At 41.6% G+C, this 25,630-nt stretch overlaps 1 protein-coding gene across 1 annotated transcript in view; it reads left to right on the forward strand.

Moving 5' to 3' along the window:
- LOC126456833 (guanine nucleotide exchange protein smcr8b-like) overlaps window positions 1-25,630 on the forward strand; it is a 135,543-nt gene that overhangs the window by 64,629 nt on the left and 45,284 nt on the right. Inside the window, exons 6-8 of the mRNA XM_050092638.1 lie at window positions 10,736-10,861; window positions 14,163-14,456; window positions 16,885-17,031. Coding sequence (XP_049948595.1) covers window positions 10,736-10,861; window positions 14,163-14,456; window positions 16,885-17,031 — 567 coding nt within the window. The remainder of the gene's footprint in view (window positions 1-10,735; window positions 10,862-14,162; window positions 14,457-16,884; window positions 17,032-25,630) is intronic.

Here is a 25,630-nt window from a genome sequence, read left to right on the forward strand (position 1 = left end):
CATTTGCTTTTCTGTTATATTGCTTCTAATTAATTGCATTCTAGAAACTATTTCAGAACCAAGAAATATATGTAAAACTTCATAAACTGTTGTTTCGTAATCCCTACTGTAGTCTGTCTTTGCAACACACAGTGTGGCCATGTTAAGTATGTTCACAAAAGTTGATGATCTCGATTTAGATTATGATCTGGCTTACAATTTTAACCTCCTACAAACTTTAAGTCTGACTGTTATTTGTGAGGATTTCTAGCAGCCATATTGATAAATGTTTCTCATTAACAGATTTTTTTATAAAAACCTAATCAAAAGGCAAATATTGGTAAATTCTATAGTATAAGCCAACAGTTACCACAGCAGCTGTCTTTTGTTGTTTTACTTATGTTTGAATGGTGAAAGTAAATGATGTGGAACTCATTTCTGATCTGACAATGTAATTAGTAGTCTGATTGACCCTGTTGTAGTGAAAAGCATTTCTTGAAAACAACGTACATCACAGTGAAGGTTCATACACACAAATTTTGAAGCACTTTTATACTTGCCAGCAATTATGTAGAAAACAGGAAGTATTACATACTCAGGTTTGTCATTACACGTGTACAAAAATCAATTATTAAAACACGCTTGCATTGTCTGCATCTATAGGGTGATTATTATTGAACAATATATTAAAAAAACTGTAAATTAGCTCCAAAGTACAGCATGCACACACTTTATTTAACATGTAAACGTCACTACAGGTATTCAGATTTAGGTTATGACATGTTCAATATGCCTGCCATCCTTCGCGATGATGTGGTGCAGGTGAATAGCAATAAATTCTGTATGACCCGATGAAGTGACGGAACATTGATGCTGTCGATAACCTCCAGAATGGCTGTTTTCAGCTCAGCAATGGTTTTGGGGTTGTTGCTGTACACTTTGTCTTTAATACTGCTCCCAGAAAAAGGAGTCGCATGTGTTCAGATTTAGAGAATATGGTGGCCAATCGAGGCCCATGCCAGTGGCCTCTATGTACCACAGAGTCAGAATGTGTTCCCAAAATGCTCCTCCAGGACATCAAACACTCTCCTGCTTTGATGGGGTCGAGCTCCGTCTTGGATGAACCAAATCTTGTCGAAGCCAATGTCACTTTGGATAATGGGAAGGAGATCATCTTCCAAAACCTTCATGTAGAGTTCAGTAGCCACTGCCTCTTCAAGGAATATCACTCTTGATTATTCAGTGACTGGACATTGCATACCACACAGTCACCTGTTGAGGGTGAAGAGATATCTCGATCACAAAATGCGGATTCTCAGTCCTTAAAATGTGCCAGTTTTGCTTATTGAGGAACCCATCTAAATGAAAATGTGCCTCGTCACTAAACCAAACCATACAGTGCATACTAATTCCCATCATGCCCCATGGCCAACCGTGCAGTTTGAATGTCCTAAAGGAAACTGTCCAGAAGTTATGATGACTTTTTTTTTCATACAGTTCAATAATTGTCTCTCTGTACTTTCATACTCTGCAAACAACTGTGAAAAGCATAGTGGAGGGCACATCCCACTGTACCAAGTATTAGGGTTCCTTTGTGTTTCATTTGTGGAGAAGGATTGATTACATGCCTCTGTACGTGGTATAGTTACTGTAATTTGTTTTCATGGTCCCTAAGGGGATGTTACACCAAGGCTGTGATCTTTTTCAAGATTCCTTGCTTGATACTGTTTTTTTTTTTAAATTTGTAAGTAGGCTGTTGTAGCGTAGTTGATGTCTATCTTTAAGCATATGCAAGTTCTGCATCTGTCGATATCTGTCCATCCAAGGTATCGTGCTGTGACCTGCCTACCAATTCTAAATTTCTTTGATACCTTGTATGATCATACTTTTCTTAGTAAGCATTGTCGTGGTTCTGAGTCACATGTTTTTCAGAAGTCAAGAAATACTTCATCTACCCAATTACATTGATCCATGGTCTTTGCAGTGTCATGTGAAAAAAGTATGATTTGTGCTGCATATGACCGGTGTGTTTGGAATCCTGCTGTTTGGCGTGGAGAAGCCCATTCTATTTGAGGTACTTAATTGTCTTTGTGAGCTCAGAATATGTTCCAGCATTCTACACAGACAAATGTGAAATGGGGAGTTTGTTTCTGCTATTATCAATTTATACAAATGAACGTTACTTTTGCATGAAAGCCACCACAATGTAATTGTTAATCTTTAGCATTTTTAATGTAGTATTTTTGCATTATATGGATTAATATTTACAATGTAGCTTTGTATATCAGTATGGGCATTGTAAGCTCTCTACCAGCAGAAGCAGATCTGATTATGGTTGAATTTTCAATGAAAATCATGTACCATTGTAAAGAGAAACGTTTTAAATAAGAAGAGTTCTAGAGTAAAGTGTGTCCTTTTTTCAATTTAGTTTGAAAATTTAATTTCTTACAGGTCTAAGTTGCACACATTCAGTCTAGGCATCACAATTGTGCTCTATATTTGAATAAATCTATTAGAGACATGAGTGTATTAGTTCTTTCAAATTAACTAAAATAAGTTCAGTATCCTGAATAAAACACTCATGGTCACAAAATTTTGTAACAAATGTTCTAAGCTTGCACAACAATTACTTTTATTGTCATTACAGATGCACATCTTGGCAGAAATCTTAATTAAATCAAACAAATTTGATCTGTTTGTTATATGTCAGATGTCTGTGATTTCAGAATAACCATGGTTTTATTATTTGTCTGCCTGCTTGCTCCAGTTCTTTTTTAACTATGTGTGGGTCATCAGTATTGTAACTATTTTGTTGCAGCCCACCATGAATTCCTCGTGTGCCAACCTGTTCATGTCAGAGTTGTGCTTGCATCTGGTGTCCTCAATTATTTGTTCAATATTGTCTTCCCCTACAGTTTTTACCCTCTATAGTTCCACAGAAGTTATTTATTGACACCGTAACATGTCCTGTCATTCTGTTCCTTCTTCTTGTCAGTGTTGTCCATATGCTGCTTTTCTTGCTGACTGTCCAGAAAACCACCTCATTTCTCAGACCACCTAATTTTTAACATCTTTCTATAGCACTACATGTCAAATGCTTTGAGTCACTTCTTTCCTGTTTTTAATTTTCAGTCCATGACTCACTTCCATGGCGTGATCTAAATGTACATTCTCAGAATTTTCTTCCTCAGATTAAGGTTGAAGTTTGGTACTAGTTGACTTCTTGCAGCCCTCTTTCCCTGTTTTGTCCACTAATGTCCTCTTTGCATCAAATGTACCCGAATTCTGTTACTTCATCTGTTTTATTATTCCACAATTTTGATGTTAACTAACCACTACTAACCACATTTATGATACTCCCCCTTACTTTTGTCATTCTTCAGTTTACTCTCAATCCATATTCTGTACTCGTTTGACTGTCATTCCATTCATCAGGTCCTATAATTCTTTTCCATTTTCACTGAGGACAGTAGTATCAGAGTGAATCTTATTATTGATATCATTTTATCCTGAGTGTTAATCTGACTCCTGAACCTTTCTTTTATTTCTGCCATTGCTTCTTTGATGTATAGATGGCACATCTGGGATGAGAGAGTGCATTCATGTCTTGCACCCTTTTTAATCCTGACACTTCATTCTTGGTCTACCATTTGTATTATTTTCTCCTAGTTTTTGCAGTACATATCGTATATTGCCCATCTTTACCTTTAGTTTACACCAATTTTTTTTAGAATTTTGAACACCTTGCACCATTTTAAACTGTCAGACCATTTTTCTAGCTCGACATATCCTATGAACAAGCCCAGATCTTTCTTAGGTCTTGCTTCCACTGTCAAGCACAAGTAAGAACTGCTTCTCTTTCCTAAAGCCAACCTGATCATCAGTTGCTCACTTTCCTTTTCCATTCCTCTCTATATGATTATTATCATCAACCTGGATGTGTGATCTATTGAGCTGATTGTATGATAATTCTTGCACTTACAGCTATAACAGAGAAGGAAAGTTGCTATTCACCATATAGCGGAGATGCTGAGTCGCGATATGCACAATAAAAAGATTCACACAATTAAAGCTTTCAGCCATTAAGGCCTTTGTCAGCAGTACACACACACACACACACACACACACACACACACACACACACACAAATGCAACTTGCACACACATCTGCAGTCTCAGAGAGCTGAGACCACACTGCGAACAGCAGCATCATTGCATGATGGGAGTGGCGACTGGGTGCAGGTAAGGAGGAGGCTGGGGCAGCTAGGGGGAGGGATAGTATGGTGGGAGTGGCAGACAGTCAAGTGTTTCAGTATAGACGGAGGGCAGGAGAGAAGGTGCAGAGGGAGGAGGGGGTAAGTAGCGGAAAGGAGAGAAAATAAAAGACTGGTTGTGGCAGTGAAATGACGGCTGTGTAGTGCTGGAATGGAAACAGGGAGGGGGATGGATGGGTGAGGACAATGATTAACGAAGGTTGAGGCCAGGAGGGTTACGGGAACATAGGATGTGTTGCAGGGAAAGTTCCCACCTGCGCAATTCAGAAAAGCTGGTGTTGGTGGGAAGGATCCATATGGCACAGGCTGTGAAGCAGTCATGAAGATGAAGGATATGTTTGGCAGCGTGTTCAGCAACAGGGTGGTCCACTTGCTTCTTGGCCACAGTTTGTTGGTGGCCATTCATGCGGACAGGCAGCTTGTTGGTTGTCATGCCTGGATAGATTGCAGCACAGAGGTTGCAGCTTAGCTTGTAAATCACATGACTGATTTTACAGGTAGCCCTGCCTTTGATGGGATAGGTGGTGTTAGTGACCGGACTGCATCACTGATCCCCTCTGTGGTGACTGTGGTCGCCCCCTCCATGAGGGGAGTGCCTGTGCTCCCCCGCCAATGTGTGTAAATTGTAATGGACAGCATTCTCCACGCTCGCCTACATGCCTGGTGTTTGTGAAAGAAAGAAGGATTCAAGAGTTCAAAACTTTAGATTGGCTCATCTACACCGAGGCTTGTCAAAAATATGACTGGCTCCATCCTGTGTCTGTGACCTCTACTTTTGCCTCAATTACGTCCATTCCCCCTCCTACCCCCACCTCTTCCTAGCCCCACCCCATTCGCCCCATGCTTTCAGCCTCCTCCTCCTCCTCCTCCTCCCCCTCCCCCTCCTCCTCCCGCTCCCCCTCCTCCTCCCGCTCCCCCTCCCCCTCCCCCTCCTCCCCTCCTCCCCCCCCCTCTCACTCCCGCTCCCCCTCAGTACTCATACCCCCCACCCCTTTGGGTGCTGCTCCCCCTCTCCCGTCAGAGAAGTGCTCCCCTCCTTTGGCAGCCAACAGTACTGGAGCTCTCTTCCAGGACTCCTCTTCCCGGCACCCCCCTGAAAGGCGATCTCCTGCTCCACACCGGCAGCGTGATCCGCGACCGGTGGGCGCCAAGATTGCCCGGTGTAATTCCGTGCTTGCCCTCGCTTCCCAAGAGAAGAAGCAGAAACGCAGGAACAAGGGCAAGGCCCCTCTGGTACCCCCTGAGGTGTAGCCTTCCCCTCCTACAGTAAATGAACCAACAGAGTCTGACCCCACCTATATGGATATTATGCCATCCTTATTGGTGACTGATAGCGACTCGGTGGCATGACCGAGTCTGGTCCATTCGCTTCCACTTTGGACTCCAGCTTGAGAATCCTCCAGTGTAATTGTAATGGATATTTCATCACCTTCCAGAGTTGCAGCCCCTTCTTTGCCTCTACTCTGCCACTTGTATTGCGCTCCAGGAGACCCATTTTGTCAATTCTTACTCACCCACCCTTCGTGGGTTCCACACTTTCTGTCGGGACCGAATTGGCCCCTTGTGGGCTTCTGGTGGTGTTTGCACCTTAGTCCGCAAGGACATTGTTAGTAAATGGGTTCCCCTCCATACCACTCTGGAAGCCATTGCTGTCAGGGTCCATCTGGCCACTCCAATCACAATCTGTAATCTTTACCTCCCACCTGACAGGCCGCCCACATCCCATGCACTCACCACCCTTCTTCAACTACTGCCTTCTCCCTTCCTGCTATTAATGCCCACAGCTCTCTTTGGGGTAGTCATACGACTACTGCCCTGGGCAGGACAGTTGAAGCTGTTCTGGCAGGGCTTGACCTCTGTTTACTAAACACAAGCACTCCCACACACTTTAGTATGGCACACAGCACTTTCTCAACCATTGACCTCTCCATCTGCAGTCCCTGCCTTCTTCCCTCCATTCAGTGGGGCGTCCACGATGACTTATGTGACAGCAACCATTACCCAATTATTTTGACCTTCCTTCAGTGTCTCTCGCTTTGTCACCCTCCCAGGTGGTCCATATCTAAGGCTGATTGGGGTGCCTTCTCCTCTGTTCCCATTCCCCCTGAATTGCCACACGACAGTGTTGATGAATCTACTCAGACCTTGACTGCCTCCATCCTTTCAGTAGCTGTTTCTGCAATCCCTTCTTCTTCAGGTTCCCCTCGCTGGAAGATGGTCCCTAGGTGGACTCCGGAAATTGCTGCAGCCATAAAAGACCGCCGCCATGCTCTTCAACGCTTCAAGCGGCACCCTTCTACTGCTGTTCTTCTGGTCTTTAAACGACTCTGCGCTGGACCTGCTACCTAATCAAATTTCAGAAACGGATTTGCTGGGAATTATATGTAGATGTCATAGGCCCCCACACCCACTCTTCACAAGTCGGGTGAAACTCTGGCGAATATTTGGCCACCGTCTTGCCACCGGAACTGCAGGAATTTCTGTGCATGGTGTTGTCCTTACAAATCCGGACTTTGTGGCAGAAAATTTCCCTCAACACTTTGCTCAAGCTTCGGCATCGGCTCAGTATCCGCCCACGTTCCTTCTCCTGAAAGAGTGTTCAGAACGACTGCCTTCATCTTTTGTTTCTTGCTGCTCAGAACCATATAATCTCCATTCAGCTAGTGGGAATTTGCCAGCACCCTCGCCCTTTGTCCTGACATGGCTCCTGGACCAGATCGGATACATAATCAAATGCTCCAACACTGATCGGTGGCTGGCCACCACCGTATACTGACCCTCTTCAACTGTCTGTGGGGCGAGGGAGTATTTCCTACCCAGTGGCAGGAAAGCATTGTTGTTCCAGTGTTGAAGCCAGGGAAGCTGCCTCTTCAGTTGGATAGCTACCGTCCCATTAGCCTTACTAACACCCTCTGCAAAATCCTTGAACGCATGGTGAGTCGGCGGCTGTTTTGGATCCTTGAATCCCGCGACCTTTTGTCATCGACTCAAAGTGGTTTTTGCTGTGGCCGCTCTATGGTGGATAACTTGGTCTACCTGGAGTCTGCTATCCGGTCGGCTTTTGCCCATCGGCAACACCTCCTTGCAGTCTTCTTTGATCTGCATAAAGCTTATGACACCACCTGCGCCACAACATCCTCACCACCCTTCATGAATGGGGCCTTCGTGGCGCTCTGCCCATTTTTATCCGTAACTTCCTTTCTTGCCGCTCTTTTCAGGTCCAAGTTGGCTCCTCCTACAGCTCTCCCCATCGGCAAGAAAATGGGGTTCCACAGGGTTCCGTGCTGAGCGTCCCTCTCTTTCTCATAACCGTTAATGGTCTGGTGACAGCTGTTGGGCCGACAGTGTCCCGCTCTTTGTATGCTGATGATTTTTTTATATACCTCGCATCATCCGTAATGGGCGCTGCAGAACGCCGTCTACAGGGGGAAATCTGTCGGGCCCACTTATGGGCTCTCTCCCATGGCTTTCAGTTTTTGGTGGCCAAGACATGTGTCATGCATTTCTGCTGTTGCCGTACAGTCCAGCCCCATCCGGAACTGTTCCTCGATGCCCAGCCCCTCGAGGTGGTGGACACCCATCACTTCTTGGGTCTGGTCTTCGATGCCCAGTTGACATGGCTCCGTCAGCTTTGCCAGCTGAAGAGGATGTGCTGGTCCCATCTCAGTGTTCTTAGGTGTCTGTGCAATACCACCTGGGGTGCAGACCGCACTGTTCTCGTGCGATTGTATCAAGCATTGGTCCAGTCTCGTTTATACTATGGAAGTCCTGTCTATGGTTCTGCGTCGGCTTCAATGCTGCAGATACTGGACCCCATCCACCACTGTGGGATCCGACTTGTGATTGGTGCCTTCCGGACTAGCCTCATACTTAGCCTTCTCGCAGAGGCAGGGATTCCACCACTGCGAGTTTTGCGCCAGCAACAACTGATATCTTATGCGCTCTGCATTTGCTGCATCCCATAGCACCCTAATTACGGTCTCCTTTATCCAGACACAGAGATCCCACTGCCGCAGCGGCAGCCACGAAGTGGGCTCACCATGGCTGTTCGCATTCAGTCGCTCTTTTCTTAGCTCCAGCAATTGGCTTAACCACCTCTCTTCTCTGCACACGCACATACGCCTCCATGGTGCGTCTCTCAGCCGCAACTCTGTCTTGATCTCTCAATCGATTCAAATAATACTGTCCCTCCGATGGCTCTTTAGTTCTTTTCAGGGTTCAGAAGTGATCTATACTGATGGCTCCATGGTTGCTGGCCACACTGGTTTTGCTTACACCTATACGCAACACATGGAACTTCGTTCCTTGCCAGATGGCTGTAGTGTTTTTACTGCAGAATTGGTAGCCATCTTGCACACACTGGACCAAACCGCTCAATGAGTCACTACAGATATTGAAGGATAGCCCTGAGCAGGAGCAGTCCTGCTCAGGGCTATCCTTCAATATCTGTAGTGACTCATTGAGCGGTTTGCACACTATCAGCTGGTGCTTCCCTCGCCACCAGTTGGTCATCGCTATCCAGGACTCCCTTTCTGTCCTCGCTCAACGTGGATGCTCGGTGGTTTTCATTTGGACCCCAGGCCATTTTGGGATTCCTGGCAATGAACTTGCCAGTCGACTGGCTAAATTAGCTACTAACAGGCCATCTCTTGCTATTGGCATTCTGGAAATAGACCTTCACTCGGCATTACGTTGTCAGGTTTTGGGCATTTGGGATGCAGAATGGAACACTCTTTCTTTGCCAAACAAGCTCAGGGCAATTAAGTATTCTGTAACTCCATGGCGGTCCTCCTTACGGGCCTCTCGTAAGGCCTCTGTCATCCTCTGCCGGCTCCGCATCAGCCATATTTTTTTGACTCACGGTTATCTCCTCTGTCGTCAGGACCCCCCTCTCTGTCGTTGTGGATTGATGTTGACTGTGGCTTACATCTTACTGGACTGCCCCAACTTAGCCACCCTACGACGGACTTTTAGCTTTCCGGAATCGCTACCCTGGTGTTGGCTGACAATGCCTCAGCGGTGGATCTCGTTTTATGTTTTATTCATGATGGGGGTTTTTATTGCTTTATTTAAGGGAGGGACCTTCCACCTTATCGGTGAGTGGAGGGGGTGGCAGGCCCTCTTGCTCCCCCCTTCACCCCGACTGGATTGGCTTCAACTGGGCTTGGTGGTTCATCCTGGCCCTCTGCCTTTCCACTCCTTTTGTTACGGGGTCTGTTATGTCTTGATTGTCTCTCTTGTCTCCTCTATTAGTTACTTTCTTTCCCTCACATCTTCTTCCGCCCTCTTCCTTCCTTCCTTCCTTCCTTCCCTTAGTTTCTCATTTTATGGACGTTGTAGTTGCCACTCCTAATGTGGGATTTTATCGGTTTTAGTTAATCTAAGGTTGGAGGGACTGATGACCGTGTAGTTAGGTCCCTTCTACACCCAACCAACCAACCAACCAACCAACCATCTTTACTGAAACAAAGATGTCAGAAAATTTAATAAACTGGGAGGGTGGTTTCAATTTAAATAACATTTGGGGTCTGGCACTCAATTTATTAAAATCTTGGGGACCATCACATGCACCAAAATCAGAAATTGCTGAGAGAATTTGCAGTTCACGGAATATCAATGCAAGCTGTGAAAAACAAAAGAGCATCAAATGGCATAGTGGGCATTGGGAATTGAACTCTGCTATAAATAATGGCAGCGGACCAACAATAGTTCACAGTCTGGTTGGAGCCCAGGCAGTGAGTACACAAAACAGCAAAACTCACAGCACCTGAAGAAGACAGCCAAGTCAGTCGTCGAAATACTGGGCATGAAATGGAAACAACAGCTCAGTAGAAAACTTGGAAAAACAGTCTTATGTATTTGAGACATTATTTTTTAGTAACTTGTGAAGGAAGAGCTATGTAATTATTTGAATGTTTGGTATCACTTAATTGTACCAGATTAGGGAAAATGTCTTCCCATACTGACAGCTAGTAGGTGATGACATTGACTAACAAACATGATTGTTATTTGAAACAGCAACTGTGATTCACCCTCTTGAAGTGAGTATGTGTACCACAGCTGCAGCAATGGATCAGTTGATTTATTCAGTTTGGTGGTTCTTCAATGATTAAACACTGTGCTAATTGTTGACAAACTGTTAGGGGACATGGTAGTCAGCCTTCACTGAATTACAAACATTTCATAGTAAAGCTCCTTGAAAACTGTTTCAATCAGAAAAATACCAAATGCAGATGTGTGATTGATTAATCATTGCTCTGGAATATGTACAGCTAACAGGAGAAAGTTAACTCTGGCAGGTATTGTCAGCAACCCAGCACTCACTAGCTGTCTCTTTATCTCTTCTGTTCCAGAAACTGGCTGTTTTCACATTTTCTATTATTTATTGATACGTAACTCATTTCTGCTCTTCCTCATAAAGTAATTTTATGCTTGTATATTTTGAATAGAATCGTCTTCCTTTTACTGAAAATTTGTTCCAGAAAGAAGAAGAAGGGATTGAGTTGTCAGCAGATGAAGAGAGGATTCTTAATAGTTCTTCAATAGATCAGCTAGTTTCACAATACACTGAATACAAGAATATGCTTCACGTGGCAGAGCCATACATGGTAAGATAAAGTCTGTTATGTATTTATTAATCCAATTCTATGGCTGACAGTGATCAGTAAGAGCTACTTCATCAGTGTTGTAAATTGGCATTAAGACTCAAAGAAATGAGATCAAATTAACTTCAGGAGTCACCTTTTTGTTGATGGTGTGTATGAACAGACATATCCATCTCTGTGTTTTGTTGTTTGTGCAGCCCATTGTTATCTCCCTAAGCAAAATAAACGTATGAGTTTCTTTAGATAATTGTTGTGAAAGTTTGTGATTTAAACTTCCTTGTGTGTATTGTGATCAGTAAGCCTATAATTGTGGCTCATCATATGTTTGCCAATTTTAAGTTTCTTACCACTACTGAATGTCTGGGTAACATTTATTAATGCAATCAAGTTTTGATTGCTGTTAACTACATTTATGTCAATAAATAAGACTGGAAATAATAAACAAATCTCTTCATTTTGAATGACTCCTAAATTTGGATGCATGTTTCAGAATGATATGTGACTGGCACATCATTATTTACAGAGTCAGCAAGAAAGTTAATTGGATGACACAGTTGCAATGGACAGCATTTTCAGATGTTAAACCATAGTAAACCATATTCTACAGCTTCTTTACACTGATGTCTTGAAGCTTTAAAGGCATTTTTGTGGAAATGATCCTGAGAACTAGCACTATATCCATAGAATGGTCCACCGATAAAGAACTGTAAACATGAGCACATAGGCTGTCACAAACTGGGGATGTAAATAAATATCCATATTATTCAGCAAAATGAGCTTTTATATCCCGGCATAATCATTGACATGAAATGAATGTTAAAAGCTGGTGGGATGTTTCCTCCTACTCATTCAACCCCCCCCCCCCCCCCCCCCTTTTTTTTTTTTAGCATTGAAATGCTGTGACAGTAACTTCCATAGTTTCTAATATAGTATGGCTTGACTTCTTCTACTGTGTAAAGTTTTGTTTGATATATATATATGTAAAATTCAAAGTACCTGTTTTTTTTTTTCATAAAAATATTTCATTTCTGAGCAGTAGATGATGTACTCGTTTAAAAAAAAAAAAAAGAGAAAAAAAAAAAAGGCATATTGCCATATGGAAGCAGTCAAATTATATGATTTCAGTCAGTGAACAGTTGTCAAGTGAGCAGTGGAAATGTTTAAATTACTGTTAATATGGACCCAATACATTACTCAGCTCCTTCCTTTTCAGTACCCTTTATCTTACTGGTACAGGAATTGTACAGTTACTCAGAGAATCAGCGAAACCTGTGAAAAGGCTATTATTAATCGGCTCCCTTCTTTGCACCATCTTGCTTGTGTATACATTTAATGTGATGACGCTATGACATAATGGTCATTTCATCCATAAGCCAGTAAATGAACTGTGCTGTTGCTTCTTGAGACATAGCACAACATACTAGTTACATTATTTTTTTCTTCTTTCTTACAGAAACTGACGTTGCATGGTACTGATGGGAAACTTTTTTTGTTTAGAAATGTCATTGGCCCCAGACCACTGATGTTTTAGGTGATATTGCTCTCTCACACACACACACACACACATGCCCATAATCACAAGTACTCGCAACAATCACTATTTCAGAGAGTGGCTAACTCAAATTCTTATGCTCTTTTTTTTTTTTTTTTTTTTTTTTTTGCACAGCCTGAGTGCTACATTCCACAAAAACCACACCTAACTAGATGTTCTTTAGATTTATTTAACACCATTAATCTTTTTTAACACCTAACCTTTCCCCCCCATATCTCATTTAGTGATGGCATGTGGCCCTGTTGATGAGAATCCATTCATTATATGGCGATTAACACATTGAGATCCATATAGTTAGCAAAATTTAGGGCCCAGAAAACAAGTCATATATGCCATTATTCAAAATGTTAATGGCATATCCTTGTTTGAGACACCTTAAAGGGAACACACACTAAAAAAGATTAAGCTTCAAGGCTGACTTATCACATTTATTTTAGTTCTGTTATAGGTTGCAAATTTTACAGTAATGATGACAGTAACTTAACTATCCTTCCAAAAAGAATTTCACTCATAATTGGCTGTTCTATGGAAAAGTCTAAAACATTCTGAATGCAAAGACATATATTGCAGTCAGGGCAATACCAGCTTGTTTTTTCCAGCTTGCTTTGCCAATAGGCTGTTTCACCTTATCCCATCTTGCTAACCCGTGTTAGATGCTGCTTCATTTCAGTTAGTGGAATTTATTAGTAAATGTTGTCTACAAGCCCATTGCTGATAGTTGCACTAGGAAGAATTTCTTGAGACAGTGTTGTGAGTTTCTGGAAGAGAGCTTCCCCAGTTTCTTCAGACTATTCCCCTTAGATATATTTCTCTCCAATCCAGAATCATTCAGTTCTTTCTCTAGATTTTTTGAAATTTCTTAGTCCCTCAACAAATGTGATACATTGTAGCACAATTACAGAAAACATCAGAACCTAATGAGTACATGCATGAATCTCATGACAACGGAAGCTCGCAACAGCTCAGTCAGTCAAGAGAGCAGCTCTTATTGTCATTGCTGCAAAGTAATTCTATACACTGGGAACAGAGGTACCACCTGACAATGTGCAGGGACTGAGAGATCCATACATTGTTCTCACATAAAACTAGTTCTGTTCTCAAATGATAGGTGGCTTATGCACCACAAAACATCATGGCTGAGATATACTCAGGTGCACTCCTTTGGACACAAGTACTGTGGCTGGAGTTGCACTCAGGCTTGTATCTGAGAGAAGTAAGCTGTGTGTCAGCACTGGCTTTTGCCCTCTTCCTTATCTCTCATTTTCATCAACAACACAAAGTGAGTCTAAATTATACAAGTTCTCATTGTAGTCTCCTACACTTATCACATGCTCATCAAATTTGCCTGGTTTCAGCAGATGTGCTCGCACTTCAAGAAGGAATGTGCTGTTGTGTGTAAAGGTAGTAAACCTTGCCAATTAGATGGCTGGACCACTCCTTGGAGTTTCTTAGACAACAATGCCACATAGTTTTAATTTTCCATACTAATGAACTGTGAATGGTGTGGGCAGTATCTCACGACCATATAGAGAACACCTATGACTGTGAAGTTTAAAATAGAAATTCTTAGTTTCCTGCATGCCCTGACCAAAGGATTATTTGCTTTTCAGTTATATGTAATTTCAAAACATTTAGATTACTGAAAATGCACCAGGCATTTAATAATTTAAGTAATGTATTCTCTGAAGTTTGTAAGTAGTTGTGGCACCAGTAATATGTATGCTTTTGTTTGCAATTTTGTTCTGTACACAGAATAACCAAACAGCACAGGAAGTTGTGAATGTTTGGAAAGGCAGCCTTGTGAGTGCAGAGATGATGCACACAGGTGTCAGTCGCTACATGGCAAAATTACGCCATGAATTGCTGAACCACGGTATCACTTCTGCACAGCACAATGGGCCATCACTTCGCGCAGTAGTGGCTCTTAGTCCATGGGGCCTTGCTTTCCTCTTGTGGGAGCTCATGTGTATCCAGCGACAACATCGCAGGTGTCGCCTCAGCAAGATGGTCTACATGTTTGCACAGGATGAGGAATTACTAACCGAGGTGCTTGACAAAATGCCTGAGATCATTCTTGTTACATTCAGTTTTTTCTTAGTCCCACTATAGTTTCATTATTATCTATTTTGTTTTTATCTAGTTTTTGTGTATTCAATAACATATTTTTATAACAGATAAACTAGCTCCTGCGGTTAATTAATTGCTTAAATTCCTGATTTAATTTTTTTATAACCAAATGTGACAAATACTAACCCTACGTAGTAATTCCCTAAACTGTCAAAAACACCATGACACTATAGACTTGGGAGCTTAAAATGAGTTTCAAGTAAACTAAAGTAGCCTGTGCTTTGTTGCAAACAGTATTTACAAATTAAAATAATAATTCAATCTTTGGTGCAATTATGTAGTCCGGCAAATCATGTATGCTGATATACTTTAGGTAATCATGTGTAAGAAACCTCCATATAATTATCAAGGAGCATATCGGCCTCTGTAAAAAGAACACTTAGTCTGATACATGTAGACTCACGCAATTGATGAGGTTTTAGATAGACTGTTTGGGGTCATATGTCATAATGCCAACAAAATTCTGTAAGGAGATGATTATCTGAATCATATTCAAGAGAGTATGTTCAAGGACCTAGTTTTGAATCTGAGGACGTTTCCTTTTCTTGGGCAAGTGCTCTACCAATTGAGATATCCGAGCACAACCCATAACACACCCTCACACCTTTACTTCTGGCAGTACCTCTTCTCCTACCTTTCAGGCTTCACAGAAATTCTGCAGCATACTTTGTGCGAAAGATTGCTTGTCCTGCAAGGTATCTAGGAGAACTTCATTGCAGTTTGGAAGGTAGGAGAAGAGATACTGGATCTATGTTGGTGGGTTGTGAGTCAAGCTTAGACAGCTCAGTCAGTAGAGCACTTGCTGGTGAAAGGCAGAGGTCCCAGGTTACAGTCCTGCTCAAGCATACACTTTTAATCTGCCAGGAAATTTCAAAGCAGTGCGAGCCCCACTGCAGTATGAAAATTCATTCTGGATGTTTGAATCTGATTTGAGAATAATGCACTGTCCTACCATTTGTCATAAAAAGATTTTTTCTTAGTTACCTTAAGGGGTAGTGTTTGGAGGCTGCATATGAAGTGCTGAATAGTGTTCAGAACATTCATAGAGATGGTTCAGCATGGTATTTACCTCATATTTTCTGTGTGAACTGGGACAGAAGAGTGCATTATGGAGTGGCCAAAAGATCATAATTGTCTTTGGGCAGACCATAGGTCATGTAGGGAAGGAAATGGAAGTTTTTGCAGATATGTTGCCACAAACATTCTGTGAGCATACAAACAATGGTAATCATCATGCCGTCTTCCAAAAATAACTGGAATGAAAGACTGCATTATAGAGTGGCCAAAAGATCATAATTGTCGTGAGGCAGACCAAGGTCATGTAGTGGAGCAAACTGAAGTTTCTGCAGATGCATTGCCACAAGAGTTGTATGGGATTACCAGCAATGGCAAACATCCTATCATCTTCAAAAAATAACAATAAAATAATTAACAGTGTTAGCATTTGTGTGGTATTGTTTGACAGTTACATTTATGAACTCCAACACTTCACATGATTAAACTTATCACTCAACTATTACCTTATCAAGTATATGTTATTGGTTGCAGAACAAAGAATCTAGTGGAGTGTTGGTAGTGCCACCATCATGACAGAACTAAGTGTTGCACTACATTACAGATGGTGCATAATACGCTCAGAAATTATTCTAGACTTGTAGCCTCATTTTGTAGGCTAAAAATAATCCAACACCTCATTAAACATGTTTGCTCATATTTAATCAAACACACAACACTAATAAGTCTGCAGCATGCTGTTGCTGTTGTCACTGAAGGTAAAATTCTTTGGGTTCTTAGGCTGCAGTCCGCAGCTCGTAGCCTAGTGGCTAGTGTTGCTGCCTCTGGATCACGGGGTCCCAGGTTCGATTCTCGGCCGGTTTGGGGATTTTCTCTGCTCAGGGACTCATCATCTCATCATCATTCATGAAAGTGACAAGATTGGACTGAACAAAGATTGGAAATTTGTACGGGCACTGATAATTGCGCAGTTGAGCACCCCACAAACCAAACATCATCATCATCATCATCATCATCATCATCTTAGGCTGCATCATATTTCATATACATGATCGAAATTTCAACTTCTCTGCTGGCGTCCTGTTCAGCATTTTGTGATATTCACAATTGAATGAACACTCAGCTAACCATAGCTGAACATTCAGCTAACCATGAACTCCCCAAGATCATGAAGAAGATCCAAGCAGAAGAGTTGAAATGTCTATCGTGTAGAAGAAATATGACATGGCCAAACAACCCAGAAGATTTTACTTTCACTAATATTATCTGCTACACAAAAATCTATTTAAATCAGACTGAGTAAAAATATTTTTGTTGTTGTTATTGTTTACAGGGGATACAGAAACACTCATCAGAAAGGGCATTACACGAACCTGAATATCTGTCACTACTTAGTGCTCTTACATACCCTGTAGACAGACCAGACAGTAACCATAAACGTTGCAGTCAAGACAGCTTAGATTTCCTGGAAGCTACTGCTGTGAGTACAAAAATACCAGTATCTGGTTAAGAAATAAGTTGAACAGTTCAGGAGAGTAAAATGCTGAAAACATTTGTGACCTTTCTAAACCTTCTGAGACTATTCCCTTAATGCATAAACTTGATCTCTCCTGTTTCACTCCTCAAATAATACAAATTATTTACATTAAAATATAGGAAAATTACAGTGTGTGTGTGTGTGTGTGTGTGTGTGTGTGTGTGTGTGTGTGTGTGTGTGTGCGCGCGCGCGTGCGCACACGCATTTAAACTTTATAAATCTTATAAGACATAATGAAAATCAAAGCTCCATAACTAGCCGCAATAAGATAATATATATAATATTTTACCTGACAGGCGTGTTTTGACACAATTGCCATTATCAAGTGACCTGCAAAAATAACATATTGGTAAGATTATCTATACGTAAATTGTGGTTGCTTTATGTTTACAATTGCATTGGTACTTACATATTGCATCTATAGTAAATTTTTTTGGTGTCGAATTGTGGTAAGTACAACATTTTTTGTAGCTACAAAATGTAAAAATACATTTGACAGATGTTTTGACAGTTCAGTATTTTGGCAGTTCTTTACTGCAGTGCTATGTGTTTACAAATTTATATATGGTTTATCAGAGATCGTCTTGCATTTTCTTGTTTTTATTTTCCTTTGAATTTTATTTATGGTTTGTGTATATTTTGTTTCCCATATGACTATCCTTTTTGTATTCTATTATGTCAATAAAGTTTTTGAGCATGTTTAAAGTCTGGTGTTCATGTAGAGTTTCATGTGGGTATCTTCTTGTATGAATATATATTTCCAGTTCTTTGAGAATGATCATAGTAAGGCATTTTGTTATTATATTTAATGTTTCTAATGCAGTTTCAGTTTTCTTTGATTTCTGGTGTTGAGTTTTCAGATGTAAACAGAAACATGACAGATTGCTATTAGTGTTTCTAATGTGTTTTTCAGATCTGGTGTTAGAATTTGTGTGGTTTGGCAGATATAGAAATCGTTGCAAGCGTCACGTGTGGTTTTGCATATTCCAGAAGTGACGTATTCTGAGATTTTGGTTGTGCTTGATTGTAATTTCATTATTAGATTGTTATGTGTATGGAAAGCCAGTTGTATGTGTGTGGATTTGAATAGTCCATTTATCTTATTTGATATTCTGACTAGGTAAAGTGTAGGTATGTAGGTTCTTCTATATCCTACAATTTCTCTAGTAAGATGTTGTCATTATATATTGTGATGGGTTTCAGTTTTGTGTGTTTTTTATATAGCTTTGTTACTGTATCTGGATCAAATAATTTTTGCAGTCTATGAAACAGAGTGTTTTCAGTTGTTTTTGTATAGCTTGTATTCTGGAGGAAAATTGATTACTCTGTTAATCATTGAATGAATCAGCATTAAAGTGTCATCTACATATCCATAATAGTAGATGATTTTATTAAGTATTGGCCACTGAGAGTTGAAAAACTTTTCTTTAATGTGCTGACAAATTTACCTACAATTATCCCAGTACACAGTTTCTCAGAGCTACCCCATCTGCTTGGGTGTAAATTTTTCCATTGAATTCAAAATAATTTTGGGATAAAGTCATTTTAAGAAGACATGATTTGATAAGTTTCTGCAATAGAAGTTTTCCTGTGCTGTAATAGATTTTGTTTTGTAATTTCTATTGTTTCCTGCACTGTTGTGTTGGTATATAGGTTTGTAATGTCAGATCTGCTGTTAGGTGGAATTTGTGTTTGTACACAGACCAAAGATAAAATTCAAAAGGAAATAGAAACAGTGAAATGTAACATCGTTACTGATAAGCCGCCGTGTATATCAGGTTGGTGCATAAGCTCGTAACATTTTTGTTTTGCGTGTTGGTATACTGGTTCTATGAGTTTATTTATCAATTGTCATTTTTTATTTGTATTTCATTGTTGTTATTTGAGTCTACATATTGTCATTTTGTCATTTGGAGATAGTGTGTGGAGCTTCGGATGCTAGAAAATGGCGTGCCAAGTGGAGGAATCGGAATATTTCCAATGTCTCCCTCTGTTTCATTTCAAAAGAGGGGTGACAGCAGCGGAGGCAGCCAGAAACATTTGCAACAGAATAATGCCATTGGTCAGAATATAGCAAGAAAAATGTTTTCTTGTATTAAGGAGGATCGTTTAGACATTACTGACCCTCCATGTTCAAGAAGACCTTCGGGATTTGATGAAGTTTGTTTAAACGCATTAATCCACAATGAGCCATATCATTGTGCTCAAGAATTGACAAATGTGATAAACTATGATCAGTCACCCATTGCGCAACATTTACATGCAACGGGGTTCAAAAATGAGCTGTGTGGCCACTGCATGCTTGCTCTAAGCCAAAATCACAAAAATCAATGGGTGACCGTTTGTGCATCTCTGCTTGCTGGTCATCAGTTGGCTTGTGAGCAGCAGCCACCATGCCTATCCTGCATTGTTAATGGTGACAAGACATGCTGTCTATATGCTAACATAAGTAAAAGGAAGGAATGGTTGAACCCAAACAAAGCAGCAAGCTCTTGTACAGAGACCTGCGCACATCCACAAAAGATAAAGTTATGTGTGTGGTGGAACAGCGATAGTGTGGTGTACTAAGAACTGCTACATGAGATGTAACCACAACTGCTGACATTTATTGGCAACAATTGAGACATCTTGCAGATGAAATCCAAGAACAAAGGCATGGCAACACCCATCTGCTTTCTCGTAGACTGACAAAAAACAATATACAAGAACTGAGTTGGGAAGTCATTCTGCTCCCACCTTATTCACCTGCTCTTGAATCCTCAGATTTTCACCTTTTCCACTCTCTATTGAACAACCTTCATAGAACTTCCTTTCAGGATGAAAATGTGCTCAGAATATGGCTTATCAAGTTCTTTACCCCAAAACCACGTGATTTTTACAGTCGCAGAATCGAAAAGTTACTGAAGTGTTGACAGACTGTTTGTGAGTAGTGAAGGAGAATATATTATTGAAGACTAAAGTCTCTATTATGTGTATTTGGAGGGTTTATTAAACTTATGGAAAAATGCTACGAACTTATCCACCTACCTAACACTTTGTAAACATATTTCATCCTAGTAAGGAACTGTCAAAACACTGAACTGCTAAAATATCAGTCAAAGATATATTTTTATGTTTTGTAACTACAAAAAATTTTATACGTACCTCAACTTGATGAAAAAAAATTACTGTAGATGCAATACTGCCATCACTTCCAACTAGATGTAAGTACCAATGCAAATTTAAACATGAAACAGCACAATCTACATATAGATAGTCTTACCAATGTTGTTTTGACAGTTCACTTGATGAAGCACTTAAGCCTAAACTGCCCTATCATTTAAAATATGAAACACGCTGTCTTACTGCAGATAGTTTTGGAGCTTTTATTTTCATTATGTCTTACGATAACGTATACTATACTACAGGCCTAACAGAACGTAAAATATTTCCAGATTTTGGTTGCTGCTTGTATATTCATGCTTTGAAGTGTAAAGAAATTGTGATTTACATCCCATTTGAATTTATTTGTGACGTGCACCCCATGACTTAAGTTATCACCTTTCTCCACTTGGTGAAAATTTCGATACCTTCCTGTTCTTTTTTCCTGACTACATCTGTACTCATCATTTTTTCCCTTTCCTGTACAATTTTTGCATAGTGTACAGGAATAACAGCTGTAAGCAAGTCACTGTATTAGCTTGAATTACTCTGATTTTACCACTGAAGTCACTTCATTAGATTTGTGTGGGGAGGTAGAATTATGTTATTAGACTTTCTTGGAATGCACATTTCTGAATTTTAACAGTAAACCTCTCAATGATACCTAGAACCTCTTGTAGCATCGTGAGCTGGAAGTGAATGAACACCACCTCGTCACTCTCCCTTTTTCTAAATGAACCTGTGGTTAGATATTCTGCTCTTCTTTGAATCATCTCAGACATCTTTATTGATTATACCTGATAGTGATCGCAGGTTGATGTGCGGTATTCAAGAACCAGTGAAATCTCTTTCACAGGTGACTCACACTTCCTTGTCATACTTCTAACAATTATTAGTCTGACTTTGCTTTCTTGGAACATATTTATATGTACACTAGCTGTTACCTGCTGCTGCACTCACGTATCAATAGTTTTGTTATAATACACTCCTGGAAATTGAAATAAGAACACCGTGAATTCATTGTCCCAGGAAGGGGAAACTTTATTGACACATTCCTGGGGTCAGATACATCACATGATCACACTGACAGAACCACAGGCACATAGACACAGGCAACAGAGCATGCACAGTGTCGGCACTAGTACAGTGTATATCCACCTTTCGCAGCAATGCAGGCTGCTATTCTCCCATGGAGACGATCGTAGAGATGCTGGATGTAGTCCTGTGAAACGGCTTGCCATGCCATTTCCACCTGGCGCCTCAGTTGGACCAGCGTTCGTGCTGGACGTGCAGATCGCGTGAGACGACGCTTCATCCAGTCCCAAACATGCTCAATGGGGGACAGATCCGGAGATCTTGCTGGCCAGGGTAGTTGACTTACACCTTCTAGAGCACGTTGGGTGGCACGGGATACATGCGGACGTGCATTGTCCTGTTGGAACAGCAAGTTCCCTTGCCGGTCTAGGAATGGTAGAACGATGGGTTCGATGACGGTTTGGATGTACCGTGCACTATTCAGTGTCCCCTCGACGATCACCAGTGGTGTACGGCCAGTGAAGGACATTGCTCCCCACACCATGATGCCGGGTGTTGGCCCTGTGTGCCTCGGTCGTATGCAGTCCTGATTGTGGCGCTCACCTGCACGGCGCCAAACACGCATACGACCATCATTGGCACCAAGGCAGAAGCGACTCTCATCGCTGAAGACGACACGTCTCCATTCGTCCCTCCATTCACGCCTGTCGCGACACCACTGGAGGCGGGCTGCACGATGTTGGGGCGTGAGCGGAAGACGGCCTAACGGTGTGCGGAACCGTAGTCCAGCTTCATGGAGATGGTTGCGAATGGTCCTCGCCGATACCCCAGTAGCAACAGTGTCCCTAATTTGCTGGGAAGTGGCCGTGCGGTCCCCTACGGCATTGCGTAGGATCCTACGGTCTTGGCGTGCATCCGTGCGTCGCTGCGGTCCGGTCGCAGGTCGACGGGCACGTGCACCTTCCGCCGACCACTGGCGACAACATCGATGTACTGTGGAGACCTCACGCCCCACGTGTTGAGCAATTCGGCGGTACGTCCACCTGGCCTCCCGCATGCCCACTATACGCCCTCGCTCAAAGTCCGTCAACTGCACATACGGTTCACGACCACGCTGTCGCGGCATGCTACCAGTATTAAAGACTGCGATGGAGCTCCGTATGCCACGGCAAACTGGCTGACACTGACGGCGGCGGTGCACAAATGCTGCGCAGCTAGCGCCATTCGACGGCCAACACCGCGGTTCCTGGTGTGTCCGCTGTGCCGTGCGTGTGATCATTGCTTGTACAGCCCTCTCGCAGTGTCCGGAGCAAGTATGGTGGGTCTGACACACCGGTGTCAATGTGTTCTTTTTTCCATTTCCAGGAGTGTAGATGATAGTGAGCAATATGCTATTGTACTTGAAATAACATCAGCTGCCCTCACATGTCTGCCTCTTTGAGTAAACATAGCTCATGATCTCCGCCCTGCCCTAACTGCCCCAATGCACAATGATGTGGTGCACTCAGTATTGCTGCCAAGCACTGCATGTTGAGGGGAATGGGCATGTATATATTACACAGCATGTATATTACACCATGTCACATCCCCTCTCCGCCGCGTGCTGCTGATGTCGACGCCGCGGAGCTGTTACTGCTACAGCTCGGTCGGTGGAGTCGAGACGCAATGCGCGATGATGGATGTCCTTGTCGGTTAACGAGAGACAAGATCTGAAACAGCTCTTAAGAAATCGTTCCTCGCGTAATGATTAAAGTTTCATTGCGAGTCCGCAGTTTCCTTATTAATGCAAACTGCGCACTCTGATTGTCTCTTATGGTTTGAAGTTGAATTATTATGTGCCTGGTTAATACTTTAGTGCAGTAATTGATGAATCTTCCCTCATGCACATTGACCGCATCACCAAAAGCGAGGAAAAAGTTCAATTGCAGATCGTATTGGTCGTTGTTTGTTCATTGCTAAGTAAAATTGTTTGCTCTATATGACCGGAGATCCACAGATACTCTTTAACGATGTCTTAATTATCTTGCGTCGTAATATTATGTATGTCCAAACCTTCCTTGTCACAACTAACAGTCCACGAATTTACTTCCAAGTTAGTCACTGTTCATTAACTTTTGATGCGCAATTACCAAATATTCATAGAATGATGGAAGCGACAAGTTGAATTTCCACTTTTGATGAAGAATTTTATTGTTCCTTTTTGCTAAATACTTTATAAACATAACGCCACATGCACACAGTTAATTAGCACTGGCAGTTCTATTAGTTTCAAGTATCGTGACAATTACTACAGCTTTAACCCTTGGCGTAATTGTATCTTCTTCATGTATTCGTGTCAATGTCTCCTACTCGGGACTAAACGTGTATTATAGTCTTTTGAAACTTTGTCCATTCCTTTCTATAAGTTCACTTATATGAATGTTGAATACAATATTGCCTACTTCCATTAATAAAGTCCAACAACTCGGCATACACATTCAGCATACTATCTCGCTTCAAGTCACTTGTCTGAATATCAGTTCACAAAATCTGTGCGTCTGTGTCACGCAACAACGACTCTTGGAAGTAAAACAATCTCATCGCGCTCCGTTCGCTCAACTATGGCAAGAGCTGCTCTCGTATGACTTGATAGCACAATAGCTAGCAAGCGACTTACCTTTTCCGTGAATGAATATTGTACACACATTGAATTTCTTCATTGCGTTTACAACTCACACATAAAAGTTATCTCTGACCGACATTTCTTTGGACTTAACTTTCATGGTATTAATTTGCAATTATTACTTAGATGTTCCTCCCCCCATGAACCGTAGACATTGCCGATGGTGGGGAGGTTTGCGTGCCTCAGCGATACAGATGGCCGTACCGTAGGTGCAACCACAACGGAGGGGTATCTGTTGAGAGGCCAGACAAACGTGTGGTTCCTGAAGAGGGGCAGCAGCCTTTTCAGTAGTTGCAGGGGCAACAGTCTGGATGATTGACTGATCTGGCCTTGTAACACTAACCAAAACGGCCTTGTTGTGGTGGTACTGTGAATGGCGGAAAGCAAGGGCAAACTACAGCTGTAATTTTTCCCCGAGGGCATCCAGCTTTACTGTATGGTTAAATGATGATGGCGTCCTCTTGGGTAAAATATTCCAGAGGTAAAATAGTGCCCCATTCAGATCTCCGGCCGGGGACTACTCAAGAGGACGTCGTTAACAGGAGAAAGAAAACGCGTTCTACGGATCGGAGCGTGGAATGTCAGATCCCTTAATCGGGCAGGTGGGTTAGAAAATTTAAAAAGGGAAATGGATACGTTAAAGTTAGATATAGTGGGAATTAGTGAAGTTCGGTGGCAGGAGGAACAAGACTTTTGGTCAGGTGAATACAGGGTTATAAATAATCAAATAGGGGTAATGCAGGAGTAAGTTTAATAATGAATAAAAAAATAGGAGTGTGGGTAAGCTACTACAAACAGCGTAGTGAATGCATTATTGTGGCCAAGATAGACACGAAGCCCATGCCTACTACAGTAGTACAAGTTTATATGCCAACTAGCTCTGCAGATGATGAAGAAATTGATGAAATGTATGATGAGATAAAAGAAATTATTCATAATGTGAAGGGAGACGAAAATTTAATAATCATGGGTGACTGGAATTCAAGAGTAGGAAAAGGGAGAGAAGGAAACATAGTAGGTGAATATGGATTGGGTGTAAGAAATGAAAGAGGAAGCCGTCTGGTAGAATTTTGCACAGAGTATAAATTAATCATAGCTAACGCTTGGTTCAAGAATCATGAAAGAAGGTTGTATACATGGAAGAACCCTGGAGATACTAAAAGGTATGAGATAGATTATATAATGGTAAGACAGAGATTTAGGAACCAGGTTTTACATTGTAAGACATTTCCAGGGGCAGATGTGGACTCTGACCACAATCTATTGGTTATGAACTGTAGATTAAAACTGAAGAAACTGCAGAAAGATTGGAATTTAAGGAGATGTGACCTTGATAAACTGACTAAACCAGAGGTTGTACAGAGTTTCAGGGAGAGCATAAGGGAACAATTGACAAGAATGGGGGAAAGAAATACAGTAGAAGTGGTATGGGTAGCTTTGAGGGATGAAGTAGTGAAGGCAGCAGAGGATCAAGTAGGTAAAAAGAAGAGGGCTAGTAGAAATCCTTGGGTGACAGAAGAAATATTGAATTTAATTGATGAAAGAAGAAAATATAAAAATGCTATAAATGAAACAGGCAAAAAGGAATACAAATGTCTCAAAAATGAGATCGACAGGAGTGCAAAATGGCTAAGCAGGCATGGCTAGAGGACAAATGTAAGGATGTAGAGGCTTACCTCACTAGGGGTAAGATAGATACTGCCT

The sequence above is a fragment of the Schistocerca serialis genome, chromosome 2, assembly GCF_023864345.2.
Source record: "Schistocerca serialis cubense isolate TAMUIC-IGC-003099 chromosome 2, iqSchSeri2.2, whole genome shotgun sequence".
In the NCBI taxonomy this organism is placed as follows: domain Eukaryota; kingdom Metazoa; phylum Arthropoda; class Insecta; order Orthoptera; family Acrididae; genus Schistocerca; species Schistocerca serialis.